We start from the raw sequence: 20,637 nt of genomic DNA, 5'->3' as shown, positions 1-20,637 counted from the left end.
CCCTCAGCCTGCTTCCTGCAGCTCAGTTTTTTTTCTGCCTAGTGAAGGAGATGGACCTAGGAACCCTGCGGGACCATCAGTCCTGTTTTTTTTTTGCCGAAGTTTGCCTTTTGCGCAAGATTTTTAGATCCTGTGATCTACCATCAACAGCCGGCTAGGTGACAGGCTGGATAAGCTTACCCTTGTAGTCTCCCCAGCCTGGCCATTGAGAGTGTGCAGACCCTACTAGCCCTAGCTATGGGCTGGGTGGACCACGACACGCCCCTCAGGCTCCAGGGGTGGCCGGTGAGCGCATAGCTCCGGGGCACACATGACCGGACTACTGATGTCTGTCACAGTGTGCCATGGCCAGCAGCCACCCCGTCCTGATCGGAGAGTGGGTCTGTGATGGGATGGTCCCCAGCTGGTCCGGAAGGCAAGTACAGCTCTCCCTGCCTCGGTGTGATTGAGCAGCTGGGCATTCCCTGGGAGGTCGATTCGGGGGTCCCTCTCTTCTCCCCCTGTGGGGGATGCTGCATGATGGGCTGCTGAGGGGTGTGTGTACCTGTAGCCAGGGGTCCCTGGGGGGCTCTGACCTTGGATGGGGGGCTGCACTGGGTGTCTGATCTCCACGCTGGGTGTCTGGAGGTCTGCATATGCTGATCGCCATAGCGCTGTTCTGTCGCCATTTTCACTGTCACTTCACTGTGTACAGTTTGGCGGCCATTTTTGGTGTGCCTCAGTGGAAAGCATGGTCAGGGGCCATTTTACTGTAGCTCTGCGGCCATTTTCTCTGTGATTATGTCCTTTATACAGGGTGGCCGGTGGCCATTTTGTTGTAGTCAGCACGGTTTTATGCTCAGCGCTGGCCCCCGCTGCTCCAAAAAGCGCAGTTTCTCACTCAGTGCACCTGGAAGCTGACACAGACACTTATAGCCGAACAGTACAGAACTCGGTCAGGGTGGTGAGTCCTGCGGTGGGGGCCCCTCAGTCTGCAGCAGCTAGGAGGGTGGGACTGTGCACCTGTCCTAAGTCCGGTGTGCTGGCGCAAAGGTGGTAAAAAGCGCCCCCTGCCCTCCAGGGAGAGCTCTGACGCAGACTCGGGCCCCGCTGAGGCTGGCGGCCCCTGCTCTGTTGCTTCACATGACGCTGACCAGGACAGTGAGGATGAGTCCCCGTCCGGGTCCATGCAAGACAAAGCGCTGGTTGGAGAACTTATCACAGCTGTGCGTGATACCCTGAATTTTCAGGGTACAGCAGGTCCCTCTGCTGAAGTAGCGGTCCCTTTTGGGTCCCGTAAGCCAGCCCGTACACCTAAGGTGTTTCCGTATCTGACTTATTTCGATAAGTTCATATACAAGGAATGGGGAAGACTGCAACAGACCTTTTCGGTCCCAAAAAGTATGGCGGTGCATACCCCTTTGAGTATCCAAATTAAATAAAGTAACCACGATCCTGGTAGAGGGGACTCCTGCATTTAAGGACCCTACTGATAGGAAGGCTGAGGCAGTGGCCGTTCCTGGTTTACAGTTGTGGGGTCCGCAATGCAAACCAGTACTGGCCACAGCACTGTGAATTGGGGAAGCAGCAGGCTACTCCCGCCAGTGTGGAACTAGCAGACCAGTTAGTGCACAGCCTTAAGTACGTTTGTGACGTGGCCCGGATACGTTTCCCCTGCTATCCAGGGCTTCAGTGTTAGCAGTGGTGCTGAGGCGCCTGATTTGTCCACGGGCCAGGCATCTAAAAAAGCCTTGATGGATCTACCCTTCCTTGGTGAGCGGCTCTTTGGAACCTCATTGATGACATTATTAAGAATGTCACAGGTGGGAAGAGTACCTTGCTCCCACAGGCCAGGAAGACTAAGGAGCCACGCCGCAGGCAAGAGCCCTCATTTTCCGCTCAAAAGAGGCTTTTTGTCCGTCCGGGACTTCAACTAAACACTCCCAGTCCGACAGGATGATCTCTGAGGGACAAAAGCGTCCCTGAAACCGCAAGCCTGTGAGCAAAAGTGCTACCGCATGAAGGTTTGCCCCCGCCCGTCACACGGGTGGGGGGGGTCACCTTCGGGAGTTTGCAGCTCGGTGGGCCTCTCAGCTGTCCAACCAATGGGTCTGCGAACTGATTTCCTCTTGCTACAAGATAGAGTTCCGCTTTTGGCCACCAAACAGATTCTTCCCCTCCAGCATACCCTTACTCCTGGCTAGCCGGGAGGCCCTAATGAAGGCGGTAAGGGACCTGCTAAGCAGCGTGGTGATAAGGGCCTGTTCTGGAGTCGGAAAGGTTCCAGGGGTTCTACGCCAATTGGTTTGTAGTGCCCAAAAAGGAAGGGGTACGTCCAATCTTGGACCTAAAAGCCTTCAATCACTTTGTAAAAGTGCAGAGGTTCAGAATGGAATCAGTTCGCTCAGTAGTCGCTGCACTCCATCAAGGGGACTTCCTGGCGTCCTTGGACATTCAGGATGCCTATCTGCACATACCCATATGCCTTCGGCATGAAAAGTTTCTGCATTTGGCAGTTGGGAAAGCCCACTACCAGTTTGTGGCTCTTCCTTTTGGCCTGGCATCAGCCCCCCGAGTCTTTACCAAAGTACTGTCTCCAGTATTGGCATTGTTGAGACAACGCGGGATTGCGAGTTACCTAGACGATCTCCTCCTCCTGAGAGCTTCTTCCACCTCAGAATTAGAGGAGGATGTGGTGATCACCTTGCAGTCCCTGCAAGCATTTGGGTGGCTGTTGAACCTAAAGAAGTTGGTGGTGGTACCGACTCAGCGTCTGGAGTACCTGGGGTTACAAATTGCTGACTCTCAGATCTGCGGTCAAACTACTGATGAACCACAAGTGGTCATCACTCCGCTTTTGCATGCGGGTGCTGGGGCTCATGGTAGCCTCCTTTGAGGCAGTACCTTATGCCTAGTTCCACACCAGAGTCCTGCAGAAGGAGATCTTGACAAAATGGGACAAATCTCCGTTGTCCCTGGGTCGGCAGATCCAGGTGAGCCAGCCAGTCAGGGACTCCCTGATCGGGTGGTTGAGGTCCCCGGTGATTCAGTCCGGAAAATCAATCCTTCCTCTGAAATGGACGGTGGTCACTACGGACGCCAGTCTGTCCGGCTGGGGTGGAGTGATGGGGATTCAGTCGGCTCAGGGCCTCTGGTCGACGGAAGAATCCAAGCTGCCAATCAATCTGCTCGAATTGAGAGCGACCAGGCTGTGCCTCCACACGTGGTTGACGTGTCTTCAAGGGCGTCCGACCAGGATACAGTCAGACAACTCCACGGCTGTGGAATATGTCAATCACCAAGGGGGAACAAGAAGTTCAGCCGCTGCTCGGGAGGTCGCTCACATACTTGGGTGGGCAGAGTGACACGTTCCGGCCCTGTCGGACATTTACATCCCGGGGGTGGAAAATTGGCAGGCGGACTATCTGAGTCGACAGATGCTGGACCCAGGAGAATGGGCGTTGCATCCGGAGATATTCAGGCTGCTGTGCCTGAAATGGGGCACACCAGATGTGGATCTATTGGCCTCCCGTCTCAATCAGAAGGTGCAGAGATTCGTGTCCAGGACAAGAGATCCGCGTCAGACACGCTGGTGGCTCTGTGGGATCAGTACCAGCTGATCTACGCCTTTCCTCCGCTGAAACTGTTGCCACGTCTGCTCCACAGAGTGGAAGCCGAGGGGATTCCAGTAATCTTGATTGCCCCAGATTAGCCTCAGCATGCCTGGTACACAGACCTGGTGCACCTGGTGGCAGACGCTCCCTGGTTGAGAGAGGACCTCCTATCTCAAGGTCCAATCCTTCACCCTGCTTTACCATCGCTGGCTTTAACGGCCTGGCTGTTGAAAGACAGGTATTGAGGAACCGGGGTCTGTCGGACTCTGTGTTTCCAACTATGCTGAGGGTGTGGAAATCATCTTCCAGGAAGATATACCATCGTACTTGGAAGGCCTACATCTCCATGTGTGAGAAAGGGTGGCATCCGCGCTCCTTCTCTATATCCAGGATCCTGTTTCTTCAGCAAGGTGTAGACCAGAGGTTGGCGTTGAGCACCATCAAGGGGCAGATTTTAGCTCTGGCTGTCTTTTTTCAAAGACCCCTGGCGTCTCACTCCTTAGTGAGTACCTTTGTGCAGGGGGTGGGACATGTAGTCCCTCCGGTGCGTCCTCCATTACCTCCGTGGGATTTGAACCTGGTGTTGGCGCTTCAGAAGCCACCGTTTGAGAATATCAGGGAGATTCCTCTGCTGACCCTTTCATAGAAGGGTCAGCAGAAGGGCCCTGAAGGTGTACTCGTCTGCCACAGCTTCCTTTCGGAAGTCAGACTCACTGTTTGTTTCTGTGGCTGGTCCTAAGAAGGGTATGGCGGTCTCGTCGCCCACCATTTTCCAGGTGGATCAGACAGATTGTAGTCCAAGCCTACGCCTTGAAGGGGCAGGTGCCTCCCTTTCCAGTCACAGCCCACTCTACAAGAGCAATCGGAACGTCTTGGGCCTTCCGACACCAAGCGTCTGTCGCTTAGGTGTGTAAGGAGCCGACCTGGTCGTCTGTCCATACATTTACCAAGTTCTACAAGGTAGACGTCAGTGCATCGGCTGATGCTGGTTTCGGCCGCAAGGTTTTGCAGGTGGCCGTGTAGTTGCAATTGCATTTTTTCCTGGTTTTCAAGCAAAACAAAGTACTGTTTTGTTAATGCTCTGTTGTATTACCTCCGCACTGTTGCGGTCTGGGGGTTTGCTCCTGTTGAGTATACCCAGTTATATGGTGGAGTTTTTCCCCATACTGCTGTTTTTGTGTGGGTTTAGTTTCACTAGTTCCCACTTGCCATGGTGGTTGAAGTTTTTATGTTTTTTTCCCCACCCCTCGTTTGGCACTGCTTGGGGACGTCCCATTTAGTTACAGAGAGGAGCTGTGTCGGTCGGTGAATATAAGAGAAAATAGGATTTTTTGTACTCACCGTAAAATCCTTTTCTCTGTAATTCACCGACCGACACAGCACCCACCCCTCCTTTTTGTACGTTGTTGACGTACTGAAGCTGCTGGGAGCAGGAGGAGGGTTGATAGCATGGGGTCCACCCCTCTGGGGCGGGATTAAAGTTTGTGTATTGTGTAACAATTTTGCCTAGTTTCTCCTAATGACAGGCTATACAACCCATTTAGTTACAGAGAGGAGCTGTGTCGGTCGGTGAATTACAGAAAAAAGGATTTTAGGGTGAGTACAAAAAATTCTATTTTTTGTTTAAAAATTTGAATAGTAACCCACTTGAGTGATTACTACTTGGGTGTATCAAGGAAACAATTGCTGTGTTTTATTAATGGTTACTTTTTATGGTATATAAAATTGTAAGTTTTGGAATTGTATAAAGCCTAAAAGAAAGACTCAATGATTTACCAAAACATGCATCTTTATTGACTTAAGTTACTAAATAAAGGCTATTACTGAAACTTCACACTTCCAGTTATTACACAGGAAACCCTGGCATTCTGAAAATCCAAGCTGGTATCAACTTATGGGTACAGAGGAAACCTAATGAAACAATTTTTCAGCTCACAAAATTAAAATAATAATTGCAGTGTCCTTATACGCCTGTCACCCTTGCCCTATTATTCAGTGGGTAAAAACAATGCATACCCAAATAGCTCAATGTAATATACAGTTTATTTATAGCATACACATAATGTATTTACAAAAGAACCTAACACTATGCTTTGGGTTGAATTAATTGGAGTTGAGCCTTTTTATTCAACCTATTTTTACTACGTGGCATGTTTATAAAGCAGTGCATTTGACTTTCACCAAACATTTACTGGTGGTGACTGAGTCAATGTCATTTAAAATACATGCACCTGCAGAAAATGTTTGGTAAATGTCAAATTCAATGGTTTATAAACATACCTTAAAAGGTAATCAGTATTAATTTCCACTCCTCTTCTGAAACACAGCGCATCCTATATGCAGTTCCGTACAGTGGTCACTATTTCTTGCAGCAAAGCATCTCGGTTTTCTTTTGTAATCTAAAATGAAAGATGAAAAAATATTTACAGATCGAAGTGACATTTAACCCTTTTCATATGAATAGCTTATATTTTGCACTTAAAGTGGGCTTTGCATGACAACATCACTGAGTTCCTTTTTTGTTTCAGAAATATGCTAAATTCAAATAAAAATTTTGAAAATAGAGTCTTGTGCACTTTGTTTTTCAAGACAGAAACTACCTCTATTTTGTATCAGGTTGAAATCTAAACTTCTTTTGCAGCCCTTATTTAGAAGGAAATAGTAAAAGTGTAGTTCCTTCAAATTTTCCAAAGACTGCATTTATAAAAATAGAATTTCTCTAAGAACATTAGTATAGGAGTAGAAAATAAAATAAAAACTGCGAAAATAAATAAAATGTGTATGTGACAATCCTATTACCATATGACACCATTGAAAATCAATTGAATAAATAACAATAGTTGAATTACTCTTTGAATTACAATTGGTGGATGTAGCCCTAGTGGGGATGGGTGGATTGTAATTATTACTCGTCCCCCACTAGGTGATACTATGGAGTGTTATCAGTGCTATGTATGACACGACATGACTGGGAATAACATCATCAGTTTTTGCTCATTTCCAGTTTCTAATGTCTTTTTATTTGCTATATTCTTTATTTGTTTTCTTTTTGGTCTATATAAATAGTTTTTCCACTATGACTATTCATAGTGTGTATCTAATCTTAATTCCCCTTTTTCGTTTGGCGTGTGGATCACATTGGCTGATGTTGTTTTAGTTGGGTTGATTGGATTTTAATTATCAACAGCCCCACTAGGTGACACTGTGGGGTGGTACCCGCACCGTTACAAGGCATGTTACGACTGTGGATACAAACAATTAGTTTTGGTTCACAGGTGATGTCTCATACATATTTTTATCGACATTTGGTAGTATGTTCCTGTCCTCTTATATTCCGGAATTGATTGTAGTAAATATGTTGGATTTTCTATTAATTGTTATGGGAATTTGTTAGATAATTACTTATTAATTTTAATTCTTAACGTGTTGAATCCGGTAATTCGGTTCAGCCACTTATGTTTCACAATGAGGCTTGGCTTCTGGGTATGTTATTTATAGCGATGAGTCAGTGTGTCGCCTGTTCCCCACGAATAAGTCTTTTTACGACAAAACGTACATCGGGAGGCAGATGTGCTGACGTCATCGTGATACAGCATAGGGGTGGACGGGCAATCGCAGTCGGCCGGCATTCTTTTATGGGTGCATTTAAAACTTCTTACATGTAAGTGCAACTTTTAATCAATTAATGTCAAACAGAATTATGCTATGGTGAGTCTTCTTCTCATTCCCTGACCATTGGCTGGTGGCTTACCTGTTGAGGTTCGATTTCCCGTGCAGAAAGAGCTACTTGCTGGTACTGTTTGATGATCTGATGCTGAGTTTAACTACAGGCCTGATATTGCTTGCCCTCTGGTAAGTGCTTAGTTTGTGTGGTAGAGGTCACGACTATCTGTGTTGTCTGCACAGAAGATTAATTTATTTGTTCATTCACTTTATCACTTCACTGGACTATTTATTAATTTTTTATATTACCTCAGTGGACTATATTTTCTTTTGCTTGTTTGGATGATTTGAGGGTTAAATTTTGATTATTTTATTTGTTGGGTAATTCAATTATTTTTATTCACTTATCCCAACCACGGGACACTATCTGCCTGGAGTTTGCATGTTCTCCCTGTGCGGGTTTCCTCCGGGTACTCCGGTTTCCTCCCACAATCCAAAGACATGCAGGTAGGTTAATTGGCTTCTGTCCAAAATTGGCCCTGGTATATGAATGGGGACCTTGGATTGTGGGCTCCTTGAGGGTAGGGACTGATGTGAGTGTGCAATGTACAGGGATGGGGACGATTGTAGACATTCACTCGGTTGAACTGGATGGACTGGTGTCTTTATTCAACCTTACTTACTATGTAACTTGATTTTCAGTGGTGGCATATGGTAATAGGATTGTCACATACACATTTTATTGATTTGCGCAGCTTTTCTTTTATTTTCTACCTATTGTGTTTGCATATATCTTGCAAAATTGAGCTGCAGCTAATTTATACAATTTTTAACTTTTAAAAATCCTATTTTGTTTATCGTACATCATGGAACAAAGAGCCTTAAGTAAATGGGACGTCCCATAGCAATGCTACTTGAGGGGAGGGAGACAACCTGGAGTGTACCCCCAGACTTGAGGACCTATACTGCTGCCTGCAGCACACTGCATCTGAAAGAGACTAGTGCACAGAAAAAAATTGCACCTGATTGCAGAAACATTGGATGTTCAAGTGTTGAATAATGATTTTGTTTGATTCATTTGGTATTGCTTGTATATTGGGTAACTAGTTATTGAGCAATAGGTTTCTATGCACAAAGGCACTTTATTATTTATTTTATATGCAAATAATTATATGGATTAATTTGGGTGTATATTCACCATTTTTAAGCACGCTTAGCACTTTATATTTGCATTAAGTATTTGCAGCTAATTATAAGGATTAATTTGTTTTGCACATATCCTTATGCACGTAAGCACTTTATATTTGCATCGTTATATGTAAATAATCACAGGTATTAATTTGGTTTATTTATTATTAAAGCATCTATATGCACAGGGATATAATATTTCATTGTGAAGACTCGGATCATTGAGTATTTATATTGAGTATAAATACAATAATATTTGATTTAATCTGAATGCTTAGGATTGAATTTAGTGCACTAATATATTTTACAAAATGAAACAGAGATGGTCTTTCTCTGGATCTTTGGGAACACTTGACCTCAGGAAACGAGACGGTGGAAAGTCCCGAAATTCCAGCTTGTCCCCCAGAGTTACCGTGGAGATGATCCATCTGTCCTGAATTTCCTCTTGCCAGACTTCTGAAAACTGCAGAAGTCTTCCCCTCACCTTGGTGAGGAGGTTTGCTTCCTCATGAGGCGGCTTTAGGATTGTGCTTTGCAGGTTTTCCGACCCCAGGATTTATTTTGAGCCTGGGTCTGACCCTGAGGTCTTCTTCTAGAGTTAGACGGCGGAGGCCATCGCCACTGCCTAGAAGAGGAAGCCCCTGGCGCAGGGGAAAAAGCCTGTTTAAATGAAGGGCGTTTATACGTTCTTCTGACTGGCAAAAAAAAAAAAAGAGTACTTTTCCCACTAGAAATTGTTTGGATAGATTTGTCCAAATCTTCTCCAAATAGCTGCTCCCCATGAAAAGGGAACCCAGTTAGGAGGTTTTTACAGGGTGCTTCGTTGACCAATTTTTTAACCACAGAATTCTACGCATATGTACAAGCATAAGCATAAGGCTGGACGCCTTGTAATAGAATCTTTAATGGCATCTATGGCAAAGCATAATGCTTTTGGTAGTTCAGCCAATTCCCGGGCTTGTTGTGCAGGAACCTCTTTAATAGAGATGGCCTTGTGGTTCGCGGCGAACCTTGCTCGTTCGCGATTCGCCAAACCGGCGGACTTCTGGCGCTGTTCACGGCGGACATATGCGTTTACATTGTGAAGAACTTTGACCCATGACACATCCATCATGGGGTACAGGACAGCCAATTGAGACATTTCAGCACATGGACATACCCCCTACCTTATAAATAAACCTGATCTGGCAGCCATTTTACATTCTGTCTTTTGTTAGTGTAGGGAAAGGACGCTGTGTGGAGCAGGGACAGTCAGTCTAATCACTAGCTAGTTATTACTATTAGGTCCACAAAAGTCCTTTTAAGGCCTGGTATAGGTGTACAGTATATAGGGTTGTAATACACTTATAATATACTTTCTTTCAAATATAGAAAGCATATTATACTGCACTGCTGTGCTGCTGAGTGCTGACCGATTCTGCAGCTGTATTTTCTCAGTGTAGGGAGGGACAGTTTGGTGTTTGGAGCAGGGACAGTCTACAATTCACTAGCTACTAGGTCCACAAAAGGTCCTTTTAAAGCGGGAGTCCACCGGGACTCCGCGTTTTTTTTTTTTTTTTTTAAAAGCCAGCAGCTACAAATACTGCAGCTGCTGACTTTTAAATAGTGACACTTACCTGTCCAGCGCGCCCGCGATGTCGGCACCCGAAGCCGATCGCTCGCTCGGCTGCCGGGTCCCGCCGCCATCTTGGGTATGGGAATCAGGAAATGGAGCCTTTCGGCTTCATTTCCCGGTTCCCTACTGCGCATGCGCGAGCCGCGCGGCGCAATCCGGACGGTCCCCGCTGCCTCTGGGAGCTGTGTGTTTCCCAGCAGGCAGCGGGGCACTTGCTGAAGGGGGCGGGGCATTGCGGAACGGGGGCGTAACCTACGCTCGTTCCGCAGACAGCTAGCCCGGAAGTGGGTGCAGTTACCTGGATTATCCAGGTAACTGCACCCCCCTCCCCCCTGAAAGGTGCCGATTGTGGCGCCGGAGGGGGGGAGGGATCAGATGAGCGGAGGTCCATTTTAGGGTGGACCTCCGCTTTAAGGACTGCTATAGGTGTACAGTATATAGGGTTGTAATACACGTATAATATACTTTCTTTCAAATATAGAAAGCATATTATACTGCACTGCTGACCGATTCTGCAGCTGTCTTTTCTCAGTGTAGGGAGGGACAATCTGCAATTCACTAGCTACTACTAGGTCCACAAAGGTCCTTTTAAGGACTCGTATAGGTGTACAGTATATAGGGTTGTAATACACGTATAATATACTTTCTTTCAAATATAGAAAGCATATTATAGTGCACTGCATGCAGTGCTGCTGACCGATTCTGCAGCTGTCGTTTCTCAGTGTAGGGAGGGACAGTTTGGTTTTTGGAGCAGGGAAAGTCTGCGATTCACTAGCTACTAGCTAGCTACTAATAGGTCCACAAAGGTCCTTTTAAGGACTGGTATAGGTGTACTATTTGGTGTGCAGTATATAGGGGTGTAATACAAGTATAAAATACTTTCAAATATAGAAAGCATAGTATAGTGCATTTCCACTGTGCAGCATTGTGCAGCATGCAGCCCAGCAGGTCAGGCAAGGGGGGACGATGAGCAAGCGCCCCCCCCCCCCCTCCAGAACCATACCAGGCCGTATGCCCTCAACATGAGGGGGGTGGGTTGCTTTGGGGCGGGGGGCTCTGCCCGCCCACCCCAAAGCACCTTGTCCCTATGTGTAAGGGGACAAGGGTCTCATCCCCACAACTGTGGCCAGTGGTTGTGGGAGTCTGTGGGCAGGGGGCTAATCGGAATCTAGAAACCTCCTTTGAGAGGGCCCCCAGATAACGCCTCCCCTTATGTAAATGAGTATCGAGTACATCGTACCCCTGCCTATTCACCATAAAAGGCTATAAAAACACAATTCTTTTATTAAGAATTTTAAAAATTGTGTGCCCCGATATAAATCCACTGCCAATTACATGCCCGCCGGACCCAAAAAAGAAGAAAAATAAAATAAATTACGTTCCCACTGTCAGGTGAAGGCTGGCTGCCGACTGGAGGCGATGTAGGCCCGCACCTATATGAGAAACCTTCACCGATGGTGGAAGCGTCTTTTTTTTTTTTTTGGGTTCGACAGGCAGCATGATTGACGAAGGACACTATTTTTATATTTTTTAATAAAAGAATTGTCAAAAACAGTGTGTGTGTTTTTTTATTACTTTTTGACACTTTTTTGGTGAATGGGTAGGGGTATGATGTTCACAATACTCATTCACATGGGGGTTGGGGGACGGATCTGGGTGCCATGGTTGTGAGGATGAGGCCCTTATCCCCTTCAACACGGGAACAAGGTGCTTTGGCGCGGGGGCGCTCGCTCACCCCCCCTCATTCCTGACCTGCCGGGCTTCATGCCCCGATAAGGATCTGGTATGGATTTTTGGGGGGGACCCCACACTGTATATTTTTTATATCTTGGCATGGGCCTGGTATGGACCCTCCACTGTTTTTTTTTTTACTTGCTTTTTAATTGTCTGTAAAAAAAAAAACAATCAGCGGTGAGCGGGGAAGCCCGCTGACAGCTGAGTCACCGGTTAAGGACACGGCGGCCGGCTTCCCGCCCCCCTGCAACCAGCTATATCCCCTGACCCCAAGGCTGTTTTTTTGACAAATACCGCATGTGATACCGCCAGTAAAACCCTGGTGGTAATTATTGTATGTTTTTTACTCACTGGTTCGTTTGTAAATTGGGCTTAAGAGCATCTTATGCGATATTTGCCGGAATATTTTTTTTTTCTGTAAATAACTGATTGTTATTTTTTGGGGGGAATTGGACTTAGTTTACCGCATGCGATAATTCATGCAAATGAGTAACATGATACCCTTATAGTATGTGGTAAACGTTATTGCGATTTAGTAAATTGACCCCCAGGTCTCTTCTCCTCTACACCATCCTACAGCATGCAAATTTCATTGCTTTCTATTGACCTAAGAATTCCACCAATCACAGAAAAGGCAAGAAACATGGGGAACTCTGAGGATGATTTATGACACTGGATTCCAAAAATATTGCTTACCCATATACAACCTTAGGTAACCCTTGTAATATGCAAGATCTGCCAGGTTATACCAGGGCCACTCCCCCATCTTAATTAGTTGCTTTTAACTTAAAAAAAAAAAACTGTAGGGAAAAAAATAGGATTTTTTACTTACCATAAAATCAGTTTCTCTGAGTTCATTGACAGACACAGCCTTCTTTATTCATAACGATAGGGTTATATTGCCTCCGCAGGAGTAGGACTAGGCATTACAAAAAACAAGGCCTAAGGTGAAAGGCCTGAGCAGGAGTGCAGCGTTTTTAGCCAGGAAGGCTAAATGCTGTTTGTTCTGAAGCAGGACCCGTAATTCTGACTATATGAGGGAATCTGCTGTTTGTTTTTGAACTTTTTTGTTACCTTTAAATAAAGTGTGCTGCCATGCCCTAAAACGCAGTCTGGAGTGGCACGTTTCTGGAAAACTGCATGCACCACTTGAACCTAATCACTCCGGATCATCACACTATCAATGAACGAATGAGAAAATAGGATTTTTTACTTACCATGACACACAGCACCCACCCCTCTATGGAGTTTTTTTTTTATACTTCTATTACTGCTTGATACTAAACTGAATACCTAGAGCAGGAAGGGGGTTGTATACTGACTGAGGACGGCCCATGGAAGTGGCCAAGTGTTTTTTTTTTTTTGTTCTGCCTAGTCCTACTCCTGCGGAGGCGATATAACCGTATCATTATGAATAAAGAAGGCTGTGTCTGTCAATGAACGAATGAGAAAAGTTATTTCTGATGCTTACCTCTGCCCCAGCTTCTGTGCTGTGGCATGACAAAACACATGCTTCCGGCAAAATCCTGGGCAACGATGAGTATCAAAATCTGCCCATTATCTGATACTCAACATTGCTATTTGGGATCTAGCCAGAAGGACGATGAGGTCACCTCTTCCTAAGTGCCGCAGATGGAAGCCAGGGATAAGGTAAGTATATTTAATGTCTTTTTTTATTATTTTTTTAAATAAAAGCAACTATTCTTGATGGGGAAGAGTAGTCTGATAAATAAAGCGGACCATTCATGTCCACTTTAAAGCAGTATTAAACCCAAAATCAAAAATGTAATATATTGCAGCTTACCAGTTATTAGATGTGGTGCCTCCCATTCCTTTTTTTTCTTCAGACATTTTTCCCCTCCGTTTTCACCCGGCAATCTGGCCAGTAACACAGCTCCTGTATTAGTGTGCACCCACTCTGGATGAAGAAGCACAGGGCCACCTTTGGACAGCAGCCTTGTTAAATGTACTATCAGATTTAGAGACACTAATAAATTGATGCCAAATGCCAGCTCACACTGCAGTTACAACAACCGTTTTTTTCTTTTGGGATAAAGATTTTACTTGAATAAATAAAAGCACCCCGTCAATGGTAAATGGTTTGTCTCAACACTCTGCTACATTCACGGGATAGCTGTTTTGTTGAAAAACAACAGACTTACTGGGTGGATCACCAGATGAAAATAAGGGGGGAAAAAAAGCCTTAAAAAGAAAAAAAAAATACAGCCATCATATCTAAGAATTGGAAACCAGCTATATAATAAATGTTTGATTTTGGGTTTAATACCACTTTAAGGGGAGAACACATCCTGCATTCTCCTAACCCTTACTTGATTAGGCAAAAAGACCCTTAACAGCATGGCAAAATTAATACTTTTTCTAACAGGCAATGAGGAGGCATAATGCATATTACATGTTGCCTATGCTGAAAAGTACTGGATTTTAATCTGAGATGAAGTGTCAGCTCAGGACGTGGATAAAACATAAGCAAAAAAATCTGACAGTCTGTAAAGTCAGTACATGGGCAAAATACTGCTGCTGTTACTGTCACTTACGTTAAACACTTTAACATCATGACGATGTCTTATTTCTTCAACAAGTGGAAGCGGTTTTCCTTTTGGTACTGGAATGGTTCCAAACACCACAGCATTTGCAGAATCCAAAACTTTATGGACAACTGAAATAAATTTCTGACTAAAGAGCTCCATTTTTCCAATCTCATCTATGACACAAACAGATTTTTGTGCCAGATTTCCAGTTTTCAGCTGTTGGAAAAACAAAGTTGTTGTCAGCAAAAGTGCCTAATTATTTAACCACTTCAATACAGGGCACCCCCCCCCCCCACCTCTTGCCAAGGCCAATTTTCAGTGCTGTCGCATTTTAAATGACAATTGCGTGGTCATGCATCACTGTACCCAAACTAAATTTGTATAATTTTGTTCCCACAAATAGAGCTTTCTTTTGATATTTGTTCACCACTGGGGTTTTTATTTTTTGCTAAAGTAAAAAAAAGACTGAAAAGTCAGAAGAAGAAAAAAAAGTTTCCTTGTTTCTGTTATAAATGTTGTAAATAAGTAAGTTTTCTCCTTCACTAACGAGGCTGCACTGACGGGCACTGATGAGGTGGCACAGATGATGAGGCACTAATATGCACTGATGGGCCGCACTGGTGAGGAGGCACTGGCAGGCATTACTGATGGGCACCTCTATTGGGCACCGAATGGCAACCCTGGTGGTCATGGGTAGGGCATCCACGTTGGGCTGCTCCGATAATCAATCAGTGAAGACCCCCCCCCCCCCCCCATCAGGAGAGCAGCCGATCGCTCTCCTCTACTCATGACTGTCAGTGCGAGTGGAGGAAATGCCGATACACGGCCCTTCCTGTTTAGGCCTCATGTACACTGCTTTTTTCCAACTGCTCTGAACTCTCCTCTATGTTATCTTATCAGTACATGCACAGAGGGTCGTTTATAGTCGTTTCTAGGCAGTTGAGTTTAGAAGCTTTTTTTGGAATGCAAAAAACATGGGTCCAGAAGCTGAGTTTAGAGGCATTTCAAGTGCCAATCGCTTCTAAAACACGGCTAAATGTGGTAACTCACATTTTGCCGCGTTTCGTTTACAGGCATTTTTCATTTTTGACAATTTTTTTTATTTTAAGCGCTTGTAAACATGGAAAACTGACGTTTTAAACGTGGGTTACCATCTGCCAAGTTAAATCGTTCAGGAGAGGTTGTAAAAACATCCTGTGTACATGAAGCCTGATGCTGTGATTGGACCACAGCTGATCACATAGTAAAGAGCCTTTGTCAGAGGCTCTTTACGGAGACCAGTGATGCGGTGTGTCAGACTGACACACCACACTAATGATTGCCGTGCTGTGTACGATCGCGGCTTACCCTGCTGGACGTCATATGACGTCCAGTCAGGATAACTTATCCACTTTCTGCACGTCATTCCGTTATATGGCGGACGGGCAGTGGTTAAACGAAATGACATATACATCTGACATTTTATGTGATAATCGCATACATGAAGATAGACTTCTCATAGCAACAGGTCAAAGAAAGCAATGTGATCCTGCACCCCCGCCTGCAGGGGGCACGCGTACTCCACCAGCAGGCTTCTTCTGCTGTGCTAATTTACAGCAGAAGTTGATTTGTGGGTGTAGGGAACCTGATGTCCTCCAGTGATCATCAGTAAAACACAGAGAACTGAGATATGCCTATATAAACAAAGCATATCTCCATTTTGACAAGGGGGAAAGGACTAGAATCCATCTCTTCCCCTAATGAAAGAAGCACACTGTGTACACAAAAACACTGGCTAGGCACACAGTTAACCCCTTATTTACACTATATGTTTAACTCCTTCCCAGCCTGTGTCATTAGTACGGTGACAATGCATATTTTTAGCACCGATTACTGTATTAGTGACACCAGTTCTCGCAAAGTGTCAAAAGTGTCTGTTAGTGTCCAATTGTCTGCCGCAATATCAGTCTCGCTGTTCCCTGCCATTACTAATGTATAAAAAAATTCCATAAATATATCCCATAGTTTGTTGATGCTATAACGTTTGCGTAAACCAATCACTATACGGTTATTGGGATTTATTTTATTTTTTTTATCAAAAACATGTAGCAGAATACATATTGGTCTAAATTTATGAAATTCTTTTTTTTTAATTCTTATTTTTTGGATGGGTTATATCAAAAAGTAAAAAAACGGGGGAGGGTGTGACCGAATGCTGAGGTGAGAGGTCGATGCTCGGACCTCCCGCTCGCTCCCACACCTGATGCGGTGAGGAGAAGGAGACACTGAGAGACGGCTGACCGGCGAAGTGCGGAGCAGCGGAGATACAGCGCTGAGTACTGCGAACCCCCCTACAGCTCTCCCGCGGCGGCTAACAAGCACGCACCCCTGAGAGAGGGGGAAAGGTGGCACACACGCGGGATAGAGCGGCATCCTCACAAGACGGTGCACATCAGACTCCAGGTATGACCAGGTGAAGGGGGTTGGAGGAGACAGCCACACAAGATGGAACACAAATGCTGCGAAGTTTCAAGGAGAAAACAGGCCCGGCATCAGGTCAGGCTGCTGCTGTAGCTGCTACCAAGCTAGAGTGTTTTGCTCATACACCAAATCAGACACCCAAGAAAGGTACCCAAATAGGAGATTTACAGCAGCAGGCTACAACAGCAGCACAGATGGCTGGGAGGAAAAGCCAAGGCTTGGTGGCAGAAGTATTAGCGAAGTCAGTAACTAAATCAATAAAAACAGCAATGCCAATAGCTGTCTCAGCAGTAGCGGGTGTAGTAACGGAGGTACCGGAACCAGTGATAATGGCACCCATAGCCCTGGACAGTGGACAAGGTTCAAACAGGGGTGCAGAGGGAAGTATCGCTGTATTAAGTTCGGTAGCAGAAAAAGAGCCATCCTTAAAGGATATTTTATCTGCGATTAATAATTGTAAGTTATCTCTAAATGAATTGTCAGACCAATTGAAACATATAAGGGAGGATGTGCTGCTGCTGAAAAATGATATACAAGAGGTCTACAGTTCTGGAGGGGAGAATTAACCAGGCAGAGGATGAATTGTTTCAAAGCCTGCGTGCTGAAAATTCTATGTCCCTAACCACAATTGCACACTGCTCAGCGCTTTAGGATGAGATATACTTTAAGTGAGTAGAAACTACTTAAACACTAAACAAACAATTAAAATACAAATGAATAAAAATAGTAGCTGCTGCTTATTTATAACATAAAATCATAGAGAATATATAAAAAGCTCAAATCCTAAAATCAAGAGTCCACTTATTATATATAGCAGCGCTTAAACATGCCAGTCTGTTCAGAAGACCTTCATTCAGTGCCCATGAAGTAATGGTGATTGGATACAATTCAGTTTGTGAAAAGGGGAGAGATACAAACAGCTTCCACCTCACGTTCCACCTTTTGTGCTCCAAAACGAGAGCCCCCTTTGGGGATACACTCACCAAAAATCTAAAGAATTTGAGCCTTCATGGTATCAAACAAATTACTCCTTGGCCGCTAGATGTCTCAATAATGGGAGGTTCAGTGTTTTTCATATAAAAGGAAAGAATGTGCCAACATAGCGTGATATTGCTTTAACCTTTTTATTAGAACCACCCATATAAATAAATTATGCGTACCAAACAAATAAGAACAATCGCTTAGAAAATGTGTACCCAGTTTTGAATAACCAAGGCACCAGGAAGTAGACTAATCTATAGAGCGGACGTCCGTGGTTGCTGAGGTATATCGAAACAGGGAAAAAGGCACAGTACACATTTTCTAAGCGATTGTTCTTATTTGTTTGGTGAGTATATCTCCAAAGGGGGCTCTCGTTTTGGAGCACAAAAGGTGGAACGTGAGGTGGAAGCTGTTTGTATCTCTCCCCTTTTCACAAACTGAATTGTATACAATCACCATTACTTCATGAGCACTGAATGAAGGTCTTCTGAACAGACTGGCATGTTTAAGCGCTGCTATATATAATAAGTGGACTCTTGATTTTAGGATTTGAGCTTTTTATATATTCTCTATGAGAGGATGAATTGTACCCGATGAAACAGGAGATGCAGCTGATGCGGGAACAGCTGAGTATGTGCATGGATAAAATGGACAATATGGAAAACAGGATATGCAGGAAAAATATAAGGGTACTAGGCCTCCCAGAGAAAAGTGAAGGAAGTAATCCTATAGAGTTCATGGAAACATGGTTTAAAGATCTGTTTGGTGGAGAGTCATTATCTAGGTTTTTTGCGATCGAACGGGCACATAGAGTCCCCTTTAGAGTATTGTCTGTAAGAAACCAGCCAAGGCCCTTAATTATTAAACTCTTGTGCTTTAACCACTTGCCGCCTGCCCTATAGCAAAATGACGGCGGAAAAGTGGTTTCAAAATCCTGACCGGGCGTCATATGATGTCCCCCCGGGGGCACGCATTGCAGCGATCGTTGTTGCGGGGTGTCAGTCTGACACCCCACAACTACGATCTCGGTAAAGAGTCTCCGACGGAGACTCTTTACCACATGATCAGCCGTGTCCAATCACGGCTGATCACAGTGTAAGTAGGAAGAGCCGGTGATCAGTAGTGATGAGTAGAGGAGAGCCAATCGGCTGCTCCTCAGAGAGGGGGGGGGTCTGTGCTGATCGATTATCAGCGCAGCCCCCCTCCCCCCGAGGATGCCCACACTGGACCACCAGGGACGCCACCAGACCACCAGGGATGCCCAACACCAGGTGTGCCACCCTAGACCACCAGGGATGCCAGTCAGTGCCCACAAGGAATGCCAGTGCCCACAATGGATGCCAATCAGTGCCCACAATGGGCATCACTGATTGGCATGCATTATTGTTTGGCACTGAATGGCATCCATCGGTACAATTTAATACAATACAATGCCGCCTATCAGTGCCCATCCGTGGCAGCTATCAGTGCCAATTTGTGCCACCTATCAGTGCCGCATATCAGTGCCCATCAATGCCACCTCATCAGTGCCACTTCATTGGTGCCCATCAGTGCTGTCTTATCAGTGCCCGTCAGTGCAGCCCCATCAGTACCCATCAGTGAAGGAGAAAACTTACTTATTTACAAAGTTTTGAAGCTGAAACCAAAAAAAACATTTTTTTCAAAATTTTCGGTATTTTTTTAATTTGTTTAGCAAAAAATAAAAACCGTAGAGGTGATCAAATACCACCAAAAGAAAGCTCTATTTTGTGGGGGGAAAAATGGTACAGTGAAGCATGACCGTGCAATTGTCATTCAAAGTGCCACAGTGCTGAAAGCTCAAAATTGGTCTGGGCAGGAAGGTGTTTAAGTGCCTGGTATTGAAGTGGTTAAAGACAAGACTGTTATCCTTCAGAAAGCAAGAGAACTAAGAAATATACAATATAAAAGGCACAAGGATCTCACTATACACAGATTTTTCCCCTGAGTTGCAAAGACAGAGAGCTAAATTTACAGAATGTAAACGCAGACTGCAACAGCTAAAAGTTAATTATGCCCTACTCTATCTGGCGTGTTTAATCACTTGCTTACTGGGCACTTAAACCGCCCTCCTGCCCAGACCAATTTTCAGCTTTCAGCGCTGATGCACTTTGAATGACAATTGCGCGGTCATACAACACTGTACCCAAATGAAATTTTTATCATTTTTTTTCCCACAAATAGAGCTTTCTTTTGGTGGTATTTAATTACAGCTGGGAGTTTTATTTTTTTCTAAACAAACAAAAAAAGATGCAAAAAAAATAAAAAAATAAATCATGTTTAATAGTTTGTTATAAAATTTTGCAAACAGGTCATTTTTCTCCTTCATTGAAGTGCGCGGATGAGGCGCACTGATAGGCTGCAATGGTGGGCACTGATAGGCATAGTTAAGGCGGCACCGATAGGCACAGATAAGGTGGCACCGATAGGCACAGATAAGGCAGTACTGATGGGCACAGATAAGACGGCACTGATGGGCAAAGATGGGCACAGATAAGATGGCACGGATGGGTGGCACTAAGGGGCACTGATAGGTACCACTGATAGATGGGACTGATGGGCACTGATAGGTGGCTCTGATAGGTGGCACTGCTGGGCACTGGTAGATGACACTGATGGGCACGGATATGTGGCACTGGGGTGCCGCACGTTGTTGAGGCAGATTGTGGGTGGCACTGTGGGCACTGCTGTGTGGCACTGTGGGCACTGCTGGGTGGCACTTACGGGGGGCACTAATTTATTCCCGAGGGGGGGGCAGGTAGGCACTGGTAAGCTGCCGTGATCGGGACTGTTGTCCCGATCACGGCCGCTGGTGATCGGCTCTTTTTTTTCTCCT

At 45.1% G+C, this 20,637-nt stretch overlaps 1 protein-coding gene across 2 annotated transcripts in view; it reads right to left on the bottom strand.

Annotated features, from left to right (window-relative positions):
• Positions 1 to 5,364: 5,364 nt before the first annotated feature.
• NTPCR (nucleoside-triphosphatase, cancer-related) overlaps positions 5,365 to 20,637 on the bottom strand; it is a 175,361-nt gene continuing 160,088 nt past the window's right edge. Inside the window, exons 4-6 of one of the 2 annotated variants that reach the window (XM_077486577.1) lie at positions 14,349 to 14,558; positions 13,598 to 13,735; positions 5,365 to 5,992 (exon numbers count right to left, since the gene is read on the bottom strand). In XM_077486577.1, the coding sequence (XP_077342703.1) occupies positions 13,637 to 13,735; positions 14,349 to 14,558 (309 nt within the window). In that variant the 3' untranslated portion in view covers positions 5,365 to 5,992; positions 13,598 to 13,636. The remainder of the gene's footprint in view (positions 5,993 to 13,597; positions 13,736 to 14,348; positions 14,559 to 20,637) is intronic. The other variant, XM_077486578.1, reaches the window with a different exon arrangement.

This window comes from Lithobates pipiens, unplaced genomic scaffold, assembly GCF_037356315.1.
Source record: "Lithobates pipiens isolate NorthernLeopardFrog02 unplaced genomic scaffold, aLitPip1_a1.2 Scaffold_18, whole genome shotgun sequence".
Lineage (NCBI taxonomy): Eukaryota > Metazoa > Chordata > Amphibia > Anura > Ranidae > Lithobates > Lithobates pipiens.
Note: the sequence above shows the minus strand (reverse complement) of the source record. Positions and strands in the feature narration are given on the sequence as shown.